This window comes from Pseudophryne corroboree, chromosome 11 (assembly GCF_028390025.1).
Source record: "Pseudophryne corroboree isolate aPseCor3 chromosome 11, aPseCor3.hap2, whole genome shotgun sequence".
NCBI lineage: Eukaryota > Metazoa > Chordata > Amphibia > Anura > Myobatrachidae > Pseudophryne > Pseudophryne corroboree.
In genome coordinates this window covers 20,207,341-20,225,705 of record NC_086454.1, presented here as the reverse complement: position 1 = coordinate 20,225,705, position 18,365 = coordinate 20,207,341, and the positions used below count along the sequence as shown (strand labels likewise).

At 44.7% G+C, this 18,365-nt stretch overlaps 1 protein-coding gene across 1 annotated transcript in view; it reads right to left on the bottom strand.

Annotated features, from left to right (window-relative positions):
• Positions 1-18,365, bottom strand: part of TMEM86A (transmembrane protein 86A) — a 62,544-nt gene that overhangs the window by 9,674 nt on the left and 34,505 nt on the right. The window contains exon 2 of the mRNA XM_063946356.1: positions 5,675-5,939. Coding sequence (XP_063802426.1) covers positions 5,675-5,939 — 265 coding nt within the window. The remainder of the gene's footprint in view (positions 1-5,674; positions 5,940-18,365) is intronic.

The following is an 18,365-nucleotide window of genomic DNA, read 5'->3' as shown; positions in this document are numbered from 1 at the left end:
GTGACATCACTGAGAATGCAGCCTATCCAGTCACTAGGAGCCAGTGACATCACTGAGAATGCAGCCTATCCAGTCACTAGGAGCCAGTGACATCACTGAGAATGCAGCCTATCCAGTCACTAGGAGCCAGTGACATCACTGAGAGTGCAGCCTATCTAGTCACCAGGAGCCAGTGACATCACTGAGAATGCAGCCTATCCAGTCACTAGGAGCCAGTGACATCACTGAGAGCGCAGCCTATCCAGTCGCTAGGAGCCAGTGACATCACTGAGAGCGCAGCCTATCCAGTCACTAGGAGCCAGTGACATCACTGAAAGTGCAGCCTATCCTGTCACTAGGAGCCAGTGACATCACTGAGAGTGCAGCCTATCCAGTCACCAGGAGCCAGTGACATCACTGAGAATGCAGCCTATCCACTCACTAGGAGCCAGTGACATCACAGAGTGCAGCCTATCCAGTCACCAGGAGCCAGTGACATCACTGAGAATGCAGCCTATCCAGTCACTAGGAGCCAGTGACATCACTGAGAATGCAGCCTATCCAGTCACTAGGAGCCAGTGACATCACTGAGAATGCAGCCTATCCAGTCACTAGGAGCCAGTGACATCACTGAGAGCGCAGCCTATCCAGTCGCTAGGAGCCAGTGACATCACTGAGAGCGCAGCCTATCCAGTCACTAGGAGCCAGTGACATCACTGAAAGTGCAGCCTATCCTGTCACTAGGAGCCAGTGACATCACTGAGAGTGCAGCCTATCCAGTCACCAGGAGCCAGTGACATCACTGAGAGTGCAGCCTATCTAGTCACCAGGAGCCAGTGACATCACTGAGAATGCAGCCTATACACTCACTAGGAGCCAGTGACATCACAGAGTGCAGCCTATCCAGTCACCAGGAGCCAGTGACATCACTGAGAATGCAGCCTATCCAGTCACTAGGAGCCAGTGACATCACTGAGAATGCAGCCTATCCAGTCACTAGGAGCCAGTGACATCACTGAGAATGCAGCCTATCCAGTCACTAGGAGCCAGTGACATCACTGAGAATGCAGCCTATCCAGTCACTCGGAGCCAGTGACATCACTGAGAATGCAGCCTATCCAGTCACTAGGAGCCAGTGACATAACTGAGAATGCAGCCTATCCAGTCACTAGGAGCCAGTGACATCACTGAGAATGCAGCCTATCCAGTCACTCGGAGCCAGTGACATCACTGAGAATGCAGGCTGTCCAGTCAGCGCTTCATTCAATCCATTACATCAGAAAAGGAAACTTCTGTCACAACACAGGATTTGCGCTGCAGAAGTATCTTCACCTCTCTGGAATTGGCTCTTATTATCCTCTGGTTCACATACAGTGTTTCTTCATTTGTTTAATCTCAAATGAGCAATTAAATGAGCAATTACTCAGCATGTATTATAGAAACGCAGGTACAGACGTGTCCTCGTACACTGTTGGTCCCATATTGAGAATCTTTATCGTATGAATAAGCAATGGGGAGATATAAATCTAGATTTCTAGATTACTCTGATCAATTTGATATGCGACACTTGTATATCTGTGTGCGGCTGAGTCTGAATCTGTACACAAAGTGCTGCGATGTGGCATCTGCCGCTTTTTCTCACACCAAATTCCGTTCTGCTTCATCTGCGACTTTCACATATTTAACGCTATTTCCTGCGCGGATTTGGGGCCTAATTCAGACCTGATTACTAGCAGGTGATTTTTGCACTGCTGCGATCAGATAGTCGCTGCCTACAGGGGGAGGGTATTTTCGCTGCGCAAGTGTGCGATCGCATGTGTAGCCGAGCTGTACAAACTGATTCTGTGCAGTCTCTGCGCAGCCCAGGACTTACTCAGCCGCTGCGATCACTTCAGCCTGTCCGGGACCGGAATTGACGTCAGGAACCCTCCCTGCAAATGCTTGGACACGCCTGCGTTTTTCCAGACACTCCCAGAAAACGGTCAGTTGACACCCACAAACGCCCTCTTCCTGTCAATCTCCTTGCGAACAGCCGTGCGAATGGATTCTTCGCACAAACCCATCAATGAGCGGCGATCCGCTTTGTACCCGTGCAATGCGCTGCGCCTGCGCATTGTGGTGTACATGCATGCGCAGTTTAGACCTGACCGCAGGCTGTACGAAAATGCAGCCTAGTGATCAGGTCTGAATTAGGCCCTAAGTCGCACCCCGGCGTCTCTAGTGTTTTCGCTGTGTCTGCAATGCAAATAAGATGCGGAACGTAAAGAGAAATGCGGTACGTTACTCTTCCCTGAGAGCCTCAGCGGTGCTGCGCATCTCACGCCGCTTGGCTGTGCACAGAATTGTCTCTAAGAGGGGCCGCCAGTCTCCCTACCTGGCATAGCCTGCAGAGCGCTGTGGGTCTGTGCTGCAGAACGCCACGGCAAACACAACCGATTCCATCTTTCATTTATCTCATTAGAAATAATGTTTAAATGCACAAAACAAATAGTCCCTAAGTGTAATTTTTAGTAAGAAGTTAGTTCCCAGCCTGAACACTGGCTGCAGTGTATACAGGGCCCTTTATTTCACCATCCCAGTATTGTGGTCACCCTGCGCATAGAAGCAAAGTGAGACAATGAACTCTAGAACCCTGGGATGTACACAGGATCTCATTCAAGGGTAACGGAGGCGGGGGGCTAGGAACTCTCCGTTTACAATACAGAGCACGGAAACAGGCTGCCAGTAATTACAGCTGCTGAGCCCCCAACGTCCCCTGACTCCCCCGAGTGGCAACAAGGGAAAAATAGGAATGTGGGAAAGGGATTTGCTGTCTGGGGATAGTGAATGAGGCCTTTGTGGTTTACAGACTATGGGACTGATGTTCATTGCAGCTCTCCCAGCGCGGTGTAACGCAGCCTGCGCACTCCAAGGAGGACCCGTGTCCCAGGACCCTCAGAGATCTGCAGAATGCCGCTCATTGTGCATCTGACCTATCTAATACAGAGCTCTGAACACACCAACGTGCCACATGTAACAGCGACATCCCTAAGTCCGCTCTCTCGTGATTCATTTGGGCCATACTGAGGATAAACTGATATAATTAAATGAAATAGGGGTTAATACAGTGTCAGGAAGGCAGGCTTTTCATGTGACATTTGCACTTTTGCGCAGTGCGTCTCCCTCACATTTCTCCACCTCTCCGCACGCCAAGGAGCACGTCTAGCCTGCAGTGGCATCTCCCGGGAGCGGGGAATGGGCAAGCATCTAGATGCATACAGAGCAGAATAGATATTTATGTGACATTATAATATCGCCACCGGAAAGGGCTTGGGAAAATACTGACATACGGGAACCAGCCCTGAAAGAAAAGTTATGGTCAGAAAGTTGTGAGTGCAGAGGAAACATCTGGTGAATTTGCTGGTGGAACTATAGAGAATATAACTTTAGGGAATACATGAAGTTTAACTCTTCTTAAGTTGAATTCTGATCTTGTGGGCAAATGGGTGGGGCTGTACAATTCAGGGGCGGGGCTGTGCAATTCAGGGATGAGGCAGTGCAATTCAGGGATAGGGCAGTGCAATTCAGGGGTGGCTCTGTGTACTTCAGGGGCAGGGCTGTGCAATTCAGGAGTGGAGCTGTGCAATTCAGCGGTGGGTCTGTGCAATTCAGGGGTGGGGCTGTGCAATTCATGGGTGGGTCTGTGCAATTCAGGGGTGGAGCTGTGCAATTCAGGGGTGGAGCTGTGCAATTCAGGGATGGGGCTGTGCATTTCAGGGGTGGAGCTGTGCAATTCAGGGGTGGGGTTGTGCATTTCAGGGGCAGGGCTGTGCAATTCAGGGATGGGGCTGTGCAATTCAGGGGCCGGGCTGTGCAATTCAGGGGTGGAGCTGTGCAATTCAAGGGTGGGGCTTTGCAATTCAGGGGCAGGGCTGTGCAATTTAGGGATGGAGACTTTTTAGCCTGGAGGGGCATACCATGGAGGATCATTTTCCTGCTCCATAAACACCTTTCTGGTTCTTTATTTGTTTTTTGCATTTCTGCAGCTTAATCAACCCAACTGTTTGCGCAGAACATATTCATCATTAAAGAATGAAACCTGTGTGACTCAGAGAAGCTGCGAGTTACTGGCATGTGGGCGGTAATATGTGTAAATGTTATTGCTATTTTAATTCACATGGAGAGGGGGGAAAAAGTTTGAGGCGATCACAACAAAATTTTACATCAAACATTATTGTTATTATTCTTATTATTATTATTTGCGCAGGAGCGACAAAGGTGCATAGCTGTAAGAGGAGATGGGATGACGCTTTAGGCAACGTTCCTGTACTCTGAGTTAACCCTTAGCACTCCGGAGCAGTTGAGATAAAACGTCCATTTTGCACTGACTGCATATCTATTAGCAACGGGAGAGAGCAAATTGAAAGGGAAAACATGGAAAAATTACAAAAACATTTCCATGAGGTGATGAGAATGAAATGTTTAAGATAAAGCTGCAATCACAGGAAGCTCATATTTTTCTCTTGTGTCTAATGAACGGAAGATTGTGAAGTGGCTGATAACAGAGAATAATAGTTTGTGATTTTCTACACAACAAACTAAGGGGGTCATTCAGATCTGATTGCTGGGCTGCTAATTTTGTTGTCCTGCTATCAGATCGTCGCCGCCCAAGGGGGAGTGTACATTCGCCATGCAAGTGTGCGATCGCATGTGTACACCGTGCTACAAATGTCTCTCAGTCAGCGGACAGCTGCAAATCCATCTAATGCTTTTTCCAGTGTGTGCAGTCTCTACGCAGCCCAGGACTTACAGTGCGATGAGAACAGGCTGATCGGGGCCAGAGCCGACGTCAGACACCCTCCCTGAAAACGTTTGGGCACGCCTGCGTATTCCCTGACACTCCCAGAAAACGGTCAGTTACCACCCACAAACGGCCAACTCCTGACAATCACCTTGCAAATACCGTGCGATCGTATTTTTCGCACCATCCCGTCGCTGACTGGCGATGCCGTTGTTGTTTGCCGACGGGTGTGCGCAATGAGGTGCATACGCGAAAACGCACAGCCGCGATCAGGTCTGAGTCTGCCCCTAAGTACAAAGTCAGAGAATATAACTTTTGTCAAAGGTATGGGAACATTTACATCAAGGGTATTCAACATGCGGGCCCTCAAGCTGCTGTGGAACTACACACCCCAGCATGCCTTGCCACAGTTTTAGCATGCCCTAATAGCATACCTCCCAACCGTCCTTATTCCAGCGGGACAGTCCTGTTTTTCAGAGACTGTCCCGCTGTCCCACCCACGCGCCGCAGTGTCCCGCGAGTGGGTGATCCACATTGAGGCGAGCCTGGGGGCAGCCCGGCTGATTGGGGATCCCTGGGCACGACCCCTAAATGAAGATCACTGGGAACGTGTCGCTAAGCCACGTGCTCCCACCTGAAGCCACGCCCCTATCCACCCGATGTCATGCCCCCTTTTTCGTCGGCGCACGGGGACCGTTTTGGGAGTGTCCAAATGTTGGGAGCAAAACTGTGGCAGTGCATGCTGGGAAGTGTAGTTCCACATCAGGTAGAGGGCTGCAAGTTCAATTCCCCTGCATACAGTACATTTCACTCTTTGTAGCCCAGTATTGCAGATAGTGGCGCACTACTGTAGTTCCGGCACATTGTGGCTTAGCTTATGCCGCTCACAAAGGGCGTCCACTCTGCTCCACTCACCGTGAACAAAGTATCCCTGTTCCTGCCAGATGAGAAAGGCATCTCCGACGGCTGAGAATATTAATCCTGCAAAGATCCTCTTGGCACTGCTGTGACTGACTAGGAAACTGACACCGTGGGCCAGCAGGAATACCCACAGGCAGAAGATAGGCAGACACTTTATCAGGGCGCTGAACCAGGACGGGCTGGAGGTTGGTAACCACAGTACAAAATAAACACAGGTGGCCTTGAAAAATGGAACCAGCTTCGGCCCCTCACACTTGACCTGTAGATACAGTAGATAAAGCAGAAGACAGTCATGTAATAATTTCTCAGTATATCAGAATGTATCGCCGTCTCTACACACCGCAGACCGAAACGTTACACGTCAAATATTACTCGGAAACATATTCCAAATGTACATTTTGCGACTCGTACAAACAGATTTACCGCACTCCGTCCTACAGGTGTCTTCAGCCCCACCTAATCCACCTCCTCTACACCTCATTGTGTACCTCACACCAGTCCTGGTTCTGACTGGACTGGGACCACAAGGGGCGTGGCTTATTGGCAAGCATAGGGGGTAATTCCAAGTTGATCGCAGCAGGAAATTTTTTAGCAGTTGGGCAAAACCATGTGCAGTGCAGGGGGGGCAGATATAACATTTGCAGAGAGAGTTAGATTTTGGTGGGTTATTTTGTTTCTGTGCAGGGTAAATACTGGCTGCTTTATTTTTACACTGCAATTTAGATTGCAGATTGAACACACCACACCCAAATCTTACTCTCTCTGCACATGTTATATCTGCCTCCCCTGCAGTGCACATGGTTTTGCCCAACTGCTAAAAAATTTCCTGCTGCGATCAACTTGGAATTACCCCCATAGTTATCTACAGTCCCAGGATGTTTGAGAGATGCCCACATATTGAGGAGTGACCCCAGACTCCTGGAAGAGCGGGTCACCCCACCACGGCCAGTCCATAAAAGAAATGTTTTATTTAGACTCAGTTAGGAGTGGCCTGCCGTCAGTGGCCGGCGAGTGGCTTATCATATATCTGTATATGTATGTAACTATAAGGCATATTTATCAAGCTAATTCTTCCCATAAAACAGAATGAAGTATCACTAGAATCTGTACCAACAAAGACAGCAAGGGGTAAATTTACTAAGATGGGAGTTCTATTTAAAATGGGATGTTGCCCATAGCAACCAATCAGATTTTACTTCTCATTTATTTAGCACCTTCTAGAAGATAATACCTGGGGCAATATTTACTAATATTCGTGTTTGAGTCGGTTTGTGTAGTGTTTAAACTCGTTTTGTATCGGGTGCATTTTCATGCAACTTTTTGAATCCATATACGCAAAGTTACGAAGCAGTCGACTTTATGGTTGTCGTGTTTTCCGATGCCAGTCGGTTTTTTTGGGCACATTTACGGCCGTCATTGTCGTTTGCGTTCGTGTTTTTGTTGTATTTGCTGGTTTTTTTCCTAAGTTAAACGCGGCAGGGTTTTTTTTTCCAGCGGCCGCATTTTCACTTTCAGTTTCGATTTTCATCCCCGTTCGTGATTGGTTGTGTTTCAGATGGTAGGAGTGTCTGTGCGCAACCATATAAATACGCCCCAAACCGTCCGCACCTCGTGGGTTTAGTTAGTGGTGAGGAGGAGGGAGGTTGTGCTGTGGAGGTAGGTGAATTTGTGGTTTGGTGAGGAGTGTTAGTAGCGATTTCTGAGTGTGGTATTGTGTTTGAAAGTCGTATTGTCATTCTTGTTGTCTTGTATTTTGTGGTTTTGTCTCATTTTTAGTCCCAGTTATTTTTCTTTATAGTCCCTTGTCAGTGTGTGTGTGTGTGTGTGTGTGTGTGTGTGTGTGTGTGTGTGTGTGTGTGTGTGTGTTGTGTAGTGGTAGTGGAGGAGTGTGTTGTTTGTCTTTTTTTTTCCTGTGTTAACTGTTTAGACACACAATTATGTGTGACTCAGAGGTGGGTGAGGTGGAGGGTGTGAGTGAGGGGGAGGAGGTTGGTCAGGTGGAGGAGGTGAGTGTTAGTGAGGTTAGTGAGGTGGAGGAGGTGGGTGAGGTTGCTGCAGCAGCCTCAAGTGATAGTGACAGTCAGAGTGCTCCGCAGCCACGCACCACTACTAAGACTGGGCGGAATGTAAAGTTTAGTTTTGCTGAAAATGTGGCATTGGTGCGTGAGCTGATGAAGTATCAGAGGCAGCTATTTGGCCCTGAGTCCGCCAAGGTGCCAACACGGAGGAAGACGGTGTTGTGGGCGAAAGTTGTTGCTGCTGTCAACAGTGAGGGGGTGGTCAAGCGGACGGAGGACACGTGCCGCAAACGGTACTATGACATAAAGCGACGTGTCAAGTCCAAAATGGCCAAGGAGGCCAAGTCGGCTCGGAAAACCGGTGGTGGGCAGCCCTATATTGCAAGTTATCTGGAGTATGAGGAGCCCATGCGGAGTGTAATCCCTCCAGAAGTTGTCTCTGCAACCCATGTCCGGGATTCAGATAGGCCCAGGAAGAATTGTGAGCATGTGTATTTGCATTTACATTCTATTTTTTTTTTTTAAATGTGTGTCATGTGACGTTGCATATTACTCCCATCTTCAAGTGTGTGTCAGCAAATACATTGTTTTGGTTAATGTTTTATACAAAAGCCAATGTAACAGCTTACTTTATTGTATGTCATGTGTTTTTCTGTCAGATATTTTGCATGTGTAGTTTGGACTTGGTGTGTCTCTGAATTGTCCTGCAATAATGTTTTCCTTTTGGCCGTTTTTTCATTTAAAATTGTGACTATGTTTTATATTTAAGTGATCCATGTGCAATGTTTAAAAAACAGTGGTTGTCATGTTAGAGGCTGGAGTACTGGGAAGTGGTTTGGAAGCCACTTACATGTGTAATGTCATTTTTAGATAATGTTAATTATTTAATTTAAAAAACAATATTTTTTTGTTTGTTTTTTTTGCTTGTATTTGTACCGTGACACCACACTGCAGTGTAATTTTTATATAAATTGCTGCATTTTGTTTTTGCTCATATAGTGGTAATGTGTCTTTGGAGTGCCACATCACAGAGCAATTTATATATTGCATCTGTAATATTTATCCTTTCAATACAAAATGAAGATGTGTGTGTTTTTTGTTTTTTTTACTTGTGGCCTATGTCAGTGTCCTGTACATGTTTTCCTGTGTTGATGTTACCATAGTGCATATGTGTTTTGGTCAATGTTTTTATTTTTTATTTTTTTATTTTTTTTATTTCTGGTCCTTATGTTTGTTTTAAATAAAAACCAAACATTTCTAAAAGAATAAATGTTTATAAGCATAATGGGTGGATGTATACACAATAGCATGATTTGTTTTTTTTTTATTTATTTTATACAGTGTTAGAAAAAAGCAGTACTACTCGTCGGCCAGTAACTCCTATCACATCTGATGATGATGACGCTGCGGAAGCCGGTAAAGTGTCCATTGTAGTATAGGGTATGCTTGTAAAGGAATGGCCATAACAAAATTGCACTTTCATTAAAAGGTCCATCAAAAGAAGTATGGAGCAGCAGAAGTGGCTCTTCTGTAAGACATCACCACAAAAAACCTGTGGCCGAAAAGAAAGCAAGGTCGTATGTCCCGGCACAAACACAGCAGGCTACCCCGCCACGAAGATTATCGTCCGTATGTTCTGTACCCCCACTCCAAATTTTGGACACACCTCCAAGACGTCATCCACACTCCCCTCATCTTGATTGTGAGTATCAAACTAAAAAAAAAGGGAAAAATGTCAGAACGTAATCAAAATCTTTCATAACCGCATTAAGTCAAAACACATCAAAAACTGATATACTTACCGCAGTAAGTAAAAGCTGAAATGGAATCCAAGCTAAATGGCCTTGTCCACATCAAGTAAAGATATGTATGTCCACTTGAGCCATGCAGTATGACATTGTGTGTAAGATGTTGCAACAAAAAAGCATGTTGTTTATTTTGCAAAAAGTAAGGTTGTTTTTCCAAATTTCACATGTGTGCTTGAGGTAACATTGCAAAATACAAATAAAAACATTACTATGTTTGTTTGAACAAAGCTATAAGGTAACACATTATGTATTCCAATGTGTTTTTATGGTGGAGTATGTGTGAGCTACAATAAAACTAAAGTGTTTGCTTTCACAATTAAGTAACCAGACACATTTGCCACAAACAGGCATATGTATGTATTTAAGCTATGAGTGATGATGTTGCTAGCCAGAATAGTTGAAAGCAACAGTGAATGACATGTTGTTCCATGTGTAGTGATTTGTTTACATTTCTCAAACATATGGATAGCTAACGGAGATTTGTTTAACATTTCAGCTTTTAGTCCTGGGAACAGCATCCCTCCGCAACAACAGCAACACAGTGACATGGAGGAGACAAACATCTTAGAAATGCAGCCATTAATGCAAGGAATGAGCCCCCCAGCACCTGTGAGTACACCACCACAGCAAAGCACACCACCACCACAACACAGCCCAACAACACCAGGAACACAAGGCCCTGATCAGGTGTTTTGGACTATTTGGGCTAGACAGCAGGCCACTAATGAAGATTGCCTGCGTAAGCAGACACAAATGTTTGCAAGCCTACCATCTCACCTCAGAAGAATATCAAGAAATCTGAGTAGACAAAATGAACAAACAACCAGAATAGGCAATACCATGGAACTCATGCGTACAGACATTACACAGGTCATGGGCAACTTACAGCGCATAATGGAAGAACAGCACAGACAATAGCAAAGTTATATGAGCATATTTCAAAACAATCAAAAGATTAATGAAAGTTTATTCCGAATAGTAGACAATCAAAATGCTGCTACACGTGAACTCAATGCCACCCTCACTAACCTGAATGAAACACTCAGATGCATGCACCAACAGCAAACAAGCAGCAGTTCTGGTACGACTACTCCAAATATCACGCCAGTCTCATCCCCACCAAGACGCTCCACCAGAGCACGACAACATGACAGTGCTAAAGGCAAAGGGCAGGACAAGCAGCCACCGGAAAAAAAGTGAAAAAAATACAAGTTAGACATTTGTGATAAGTAACTCAAAATAGTTAGCAAGTGTATTTTTTGTTAAAAAAATATAACACTTAGCTCCTTGACACTTTTTTCTACATCATTAATTACAAGTGGCACAAACAAAAACATAAAACTTGTACGCACATTTATTCTTTACCATTTTTTTTTTGTATTTGAGGAGGGAAATGTTGATGGAGCCACACATACATGTTAGCAGGAAGTAAACTGACCACTTGATTTTTTTCAAAACATTACTCTTTCTAGATTCCAATCATTCTCTTTTCCTGCAGATACAATAATTGCCAGCCAGGCAGAATGTCTTTAGCAGGAAGTAAACTGACCACTTGATTTTTTTCTAATCATTACTCTTTCTAGATTCTAATCATTCTCTTTTCATGCAGATACAATAATTGCCAGCCAGGCAGAATGTCTTTAGCAGGAAGTAAATTGACCACTTGATTTTTTTCTAATCATTACTCTTTCTAGATTCCAATCATTCTCTTTTCCTGCAGATAATCCAAATTACAATGTTATTGATACATATTTTAGCTTTCTTATCTATACAACATTACAAGAAGAACACAATTGAGTTGCGTAAAAAGCTTGTAATATGTTGGCTTTGTTTTGTTTTAAAAACATTGTCAAAATGAATGTCAGTATTGTTGGGACATGTTTGTGTGTGTTAAAAATTAGTAAGAATGTTTTTACACATGATGCTGAAACAAACAAATATGTACTTTTACAACAAAAATCAAAAAATGTGTATAATAATGTATATGTGTGGCAAACTGTGTATTTACTTACACATCATCAAGTTTACAGCATCAAACATTAGGAAATAAATTAATACTGATTACAGTAAGTTTGTGTGTCTTAAATATGATGGTGCATCACACATAGGGACACATGTATTCCTCAAGGCTAACATATTATATGTTGAGGAGTGTTTTTTGGGAACACAGGTTCTCAAACTCGGCCCTCAGGAACCCACACAGTGCATGTTTTGCAGGTCTCCTCACAGAATCACAAGTGACATAATTAGCTCCACCTGTGAACCTTTTAACATATGTCTGTGAGTAATTCATACACCTGTGCTTCTACTGGGTTATGTGAAAAACATGCACTGTGTGTGGTCCTGAGGGCCGAGTTTGTGAACCTGTGCATTAGGACGTTACACACAATGATAAAGTGAAATACTAAATGGATGATGTTGGCTTGTAAGAAATTAGCACTGCAAGTTTACGATCACTTATCCAGACTTAATGCATGCCACTCATAATCTGTTGTTTTGAGAATAAAAATACACACAATACACATGCGACATTTGTTTTTCATATAGCGAGGGTATGTTTGTATGTGTCAAGGAGACAGACACATTCTGAGTAATGGTTTTGGGGAAAAAAGGCAAAACATCTATTTATGATTACACAACAAATGAAATAAGCAAACCAAGCTTACCTTAGAAATAGCGATTGATGATCTCTTGCCTAACCTGCATCCCTACATCAGTACTCCAAGTATCACCAGATGTCTCTAATTCCTCTGCTTGCTGGCTGCTTTCTTCCTCCTCCTCCTCCTCCTCAACATGTGGCAGATGTTGTTGCAAACACATATTATGAAGAAAGCAGCAGCAGAACACAATTTGAGTCACCTTGGAGGGACTATACAACAAAAGGCCACCAGACTTATCCAGACACCGAAACCTAGATTTCAGCACACCAAAACATCTTTCTATCACATTCCGCGTGGACTTATGTGCATGATTGTAATTGTGTTCAGCAGGGGTATCAGGTCGGGACAATGGAGTTAGAAGCCAAGAGAAACAGCCATATCCTCCATCACCTAAAAGACAGATATAGTAACGTGATTCATGTTGAGATACAGCAACACATAAGTAACACACTGTGGGGCAGATGTATTAACCTGTAGAAGGCATAAGGAAGTGATAAACCAGTGATATGTGCAAGGTAATAAAGGCAGCAGACAATCTGTTCCTAAATGTTCATTTACATATTGGAGCTGATTGGCTGGTGCCTTTATCACCTTGCACAGATCACTGGTTTCTCACTTCCTTATGCCTTCTACAGGTTAATACATCTGCCCCTGTATTTGGACAAAGTATACGCAGGCCTACACATATCAAATTACATACCCAGCAGCCATCCATCTGGCATTTGTCCATCCTCAAACTTATCAAAGAGGGATGACTGACTGAGGATGAAGGAGTCATGGCAGCCCCCAGGGTAACCAGCAACAACACTCATTATTTTGAGATTTGCATCACAAACCACCTGCACATTTGTGGAGTGTTCAAAATGGCGGTTTGTATATATGTGCTGCCTGCCCCTAGGTGGTCTCAGCTGAATGTGTGTGCAATCTATGGCTCCAAGCACATTGGGCATGCCAGCCAGCTCATAGAAAGCTACCCTGACGGCATGCCACTGAGACTCCTGGGTAGGGAAGCAGATTGAGGCCTCGATGTGGGGCTGCAAAACAGCCAACACCTGTGTGTATATTTTAAAGAACAATAAACATGAGATTTTAGGACAGAACTGGCCACCAATAAATTAAAACAAACACAAAACAGAAGAGGTAGTTAGGTATACATCACCTGCGTTAAGATTCTGGAAAATGAGGGCTGTGAGATTCCTATGACATCCCCAGACACAGCCTGAAAGCTGCCAGTAGCCAGAAAGTGCAACACAGCCAGGAGTTTGTGCAGGCCTGAGACAGAGCGAGAGCGTGCTGTCTCAGGGTCTAGGCCCAGTTTGACAAGGTCATACAGACGGAAAATGTTGTTACGATTTAGATGGAACATCTGTATGACCTTATCATCGGACAATGCGTTCAAGTTTAAACGCCCCCTAAAAAAACGAGGCCTGCGCAGCCTCCGCGGAACCTGTACAACCTGCTGACCATGTTCAGTTTCTTGGCCCTGGGTACTTACAGGCTGATGTCTGAGTCTGAGGAATCCCACAGCACACAAAAGATCACTGGCCCACAGTCCTGCTGCCATTTCTGAGTGTAGGTGTATTGAAATGGGCCTAACATCCTTTTATAGGCATCCTAATTCAGGTGTGAGTGATTTTTTATTTGCAACACATGTAAACACGACTGAAAAAAGCAGGTCTATTTTTTTGCCGCTTTTTTTTACGAATCGCAAAAAAATACGACCGCATTTGAGCACTCAGAGACTAACACCCAAATACGAATGAATAGTGAATTCCCGTATTCTATGTAATAACAGCCGCGTTTGACCGATGGTCTATTCATTCGTATTTGTGAATGTTGTCATTCAAACCATTACGAATAGTCCAAACACTGCCGAAATTTGTGCTTAGTAAATTCCCGGGTTGGGACTTAGAAAAAAACCCACAAATCGGACAAACTCGGATTCTTAGTAAATACTGGCCCTGGAATCTGATTGGTTGCTACGGGCAACATCCCATCTTAAATAGAACTCCCATTTTAGTAAATATACCCCCAGGAGATAGAGGATCCCTCACCGTTGGGTTACAGATTATCCCACACCTTCCAACATATGGGGGTATGGAAGCGGGACCCCCCTGTCTGCGTCCAAAAACAGAGGCATGGTCTGTCAGGAAGTGGCATGGTGATGAGCGCTCCCCGAACCCCTGTGGGTGGGATGGTGCCTAGAAAGCGGGACTGTCCCGCAAAAAAGTGGGACAGTTTATGTTCCTGATGCCCGTCGCAATTTTTTGCCCTACGCTTGTGCAGTAGAGCTGCAAAGTGTGAACCCAGAGCAAACACTTTACCTCCTACTGATCACTGGGCGCATGTCCCAGATATTGCTGCTTGATACATACCCCCTTAAAACAGATTCCCTAGTGTGCTGGGGAAGGGGGGGGGGATTCTCTATATTTCTAGAACCCTTGGTGCATGTTACTAATACCCCTTTCACAGCGCTTGAGGCGGGTGGCACCCGGGAACTTGACACGGGAGCTCCCAGTGTGCGACCCGCCTCAGGTGCCCCGCCACCACTGTCTGCAACCCGGCATATTGCCAGGTTGGTGGCATCAGCAGTGACGCAGCGGGGGGCGGCGCTTGGAGATCACATGATCTACAAGTGCAGCACGTACATAGAGAGTGAACGGTAAACGGGTCATATCGACCCGGCTCCCGTTCACATCGCACAGCAAGCCGGGTTGAACACGAGTTTAACCCTGCTCGCTACCAGGGTTGAAATACCGAGTCGCTCAACATGGTATTTTTCCCCTGGCACCTTTCAGACCGCACATGAACACGGGTTATGCGCGCTCATGTGCCAATAACCCGTGTTCATAGCTGGCGGTCTGAAAGGGGTATTAGACTGCCAACGGGTACACACTAGACATTAGAGTGGACGATGTGGCCAATAACGACACATCATTCACGATATCGTCCAGTGAGTATGCACTATGTCGCTGATGATGTGCGCTCCCGCGCGTTGTCAGCAACAACGCCTGTCGGCCGTGTATGCATGTCCGACGGGTGATATCGCCAGTCAGGGACATGCAGCCGAAGGCAAAAGTTCGACATGCATTGGGTTGGCTGACAAAAGGTCGACACTGGAAAAGGTTGATGGGAACAAAAGGCCGACAGGCTCAAATGGTCGACATGGCAACGGTTGACACATATGGCCGGCACGTGCTGACACAGCTTTTTAAATGTTTTTTTTGCATTATATTTGACACCTTTTTCATACTTTACCATCCACGTGGAGTACGATCGGGAATAATAACCTTGCCCACAGCTCGCTCGCCATGCAAAGGGACGCGGTACACTAATTGGGGTTCCCTGTGCTCTGATTGTGAAAACGACACAAAAAAAACAAATAAAGAAAGTTGTTTCAACCTTTTTTTGTGTCGACCATTTTCCGTGTTGATCTTTTCATGAGTTGACCGGTTCCTGAGTCAACATTTTTGCCAGTTTCGACATAATGCATGTCAACCATATGTGGTCGACCGAGACATTGTAGATCCACATCGATGGAACAATCGTAGCTTTAACCAATGGACGCGGCAATATTGGGCTATGTATATATTTAAAATTTGATACAAAACTTCACATTGCAGCTAATCCAGATCATCAAACATTCGATGGGCATCCCAGCACCCCCCCTAAGGCGTCCAAGTGAGATAAAGCAATGCTTACATCAAATAAAAAGAATAACAATAGACTGAGACAAATGGAAATTTAAAAACTTTAAAAAAACAACCAGAGAGAATTTCAGGACGTGTCCTGTCTGCACATCAACGCCATCAATAAGGTTCAAAGACAAAAAGGCAGACGGACAGCGCGTTTCACCCAGACGAGCGGCTGGATCTCTGAGTGAATCTGGCGGGAGGGATGACGCTGTACTCAGGATTAATTGCTGGGACGTGATTAATAATTGATTACAGTCACAAATGTCATAATGCATTTGGCTTGCACTGAGAGCAATGGCTGAGTGGAATGATGTAATTACTTTCTAGAAGAGACGTGTTCTATCAGGACACTATGAAATCATGACTGAAATCAATAACATTAATCCAAGATAAAAAAAATAAAATTCATAATAATCCGCTGCATACTCAGAAGGCTTAAAACCATAGTAACTCTTGGTCTGAAAGCCGTGTGGAATTCTCATAAAGCAAATTAAGACGTCTGTGCCTCTATAACTGAATGGAAGAATACAAGGGTCTGGCGTTGGCAGGGAATGCTCAGAAAGAAGTCTGTAACACTCACCCACGTTGTGTATCATTTATATATTGAATAAGACAATATAGGTGTTGGTGGGGCACAGCAATGTCAGGTTGTCCACCCACTCCACTAAGGTCCCGGCATCCTTTCCCCATTGGACTGTACATGCTCCTCAGACAGGGCCATCTTACCGTACAGGCACACTGGGCAGCTGCCCAGGGCCCCACAATTCTAAGGGGCTCCGAGCAGGGGCAAGTGATGGCCACACAATCAGAGCGGTGAGGCAGTATTCTCTACCTGCCTCCCAGCAAGCAGCCAGACAGTGAATGGCTGTCAACATGCTGACTGGTAGATGGCAGGACCTATCCACCAATCAGAGAGCTGACAGCTAGCCACTGTATGGAAGCATGTGAAGAGACGGTGCAGGACCACAGGAGGGGTAAGTTAGGATTTTTTTTTAATTGGTTGCTGTTAATTGGTTTAGAACATGGCAGGTGGTTCCTGGGGGGTTATTAAGCCCTACTCAAATTCCATGGTCAGATCCCTAACACCATTTATCCCGGTATCCGGTTGATAGATAGATAGTGTCTAGTTACACAGTCAATAGATAGACACCATATGTTAGACAGGCATTAGGTCGACAGGGTCAAAAGGTCTACATGAAAAAGGTAGACAGCACAAAAGGTCGACAGGGTCATGTCGACTTTGTGACCTGTCGAAATTTTAAATGTCGGTATTTTTACCTTGTCGGTGTTTTAAATGTCGAGATTTTAACCGTCGCTCAATGGTTGTCGAGATTTGACCGTCGGGATTTTGATTGAAGGTAAATTGACCGCATCTCCTTTGCTATTTCACAGCTTTGGCCATTTTGCTTCACAAAGCAATGAGTCACGGCGGAGAACAGAGCGCATTTGCGTAAAGAGGCCGCACAGGAGGGACAAGCTTCTGGACGCGGTATGCGACCTCTACAAACTTCCGCTATAACAGTTCCCATCCGTCTGTATTTGTAGATGCTCTCTGAGTTTAATTATCCTTTTATATCACTGTTTTGTGTTCTCAGCTGCTGGAATTCTAATACTTAACATTCCGTTTCCTCTCAGCACCCCTAAAACACTTTCACCAAAATAAAAATTGGCTTTTAAAGTTATTACCAAGATACGGCTCTTATATCAGCGTTCACCCAAACACACAGAATTGTTATCTTACTAATGAGAACATGAACATAGGTCTTCATAGAGGGATCCGGTCTGAAGATCGACAGTGTCTAGGTCGACAATGTTCAGGTCGACCACTATAGGTCGACAGTCACTAGGTCGACATGGATGGAAGGTCGACAGGGTTTCTAGGTCGACATGTGCTAGATCGACAGGTCTAAAGGTCGACATGAGTTTTTCACATTTTTTTGGGGGGGGGGGATTTTTTCATACTTAACGATCCATGTGGACTACGATTGGAACGGTAAAGTGTGCCGAGCGAAGCGAAGGCACCATGCCCGAAGCATGGCGAGCGAAGCGAGCCATGCGAGGGGACGCGGTGCACTAATTTGGGATCCCGGTCACTCTACGAAGAAAACGACACACAAAAAATATCCTCATGTCGACCTTTAGACCTGTCGACTTAGCACATGTCGACCTAGAAACCCTGTCGACCTTCCATCCATGTCGACCTAGTGAATGTCGACCTATAGTGGTCGACCTAAACATTGTCGACATAGACAATGTTGATTTGATGAACCACACCCCTTCATAGAGACCATGAGAATATATGAACTGTAAAAAATAATAATAATAATAATAATAATAATAATAAAAAATAATAATAGTAATAATAATAATAATAATAATAATAGTAATAATAATAATAATAATACATAATAATAATAGTAATAATAATAATACATAATAACAATAATAGTAGTAATAACAATAATAATAAATAGTAATAATAGTAATAATAATAATAATAATAC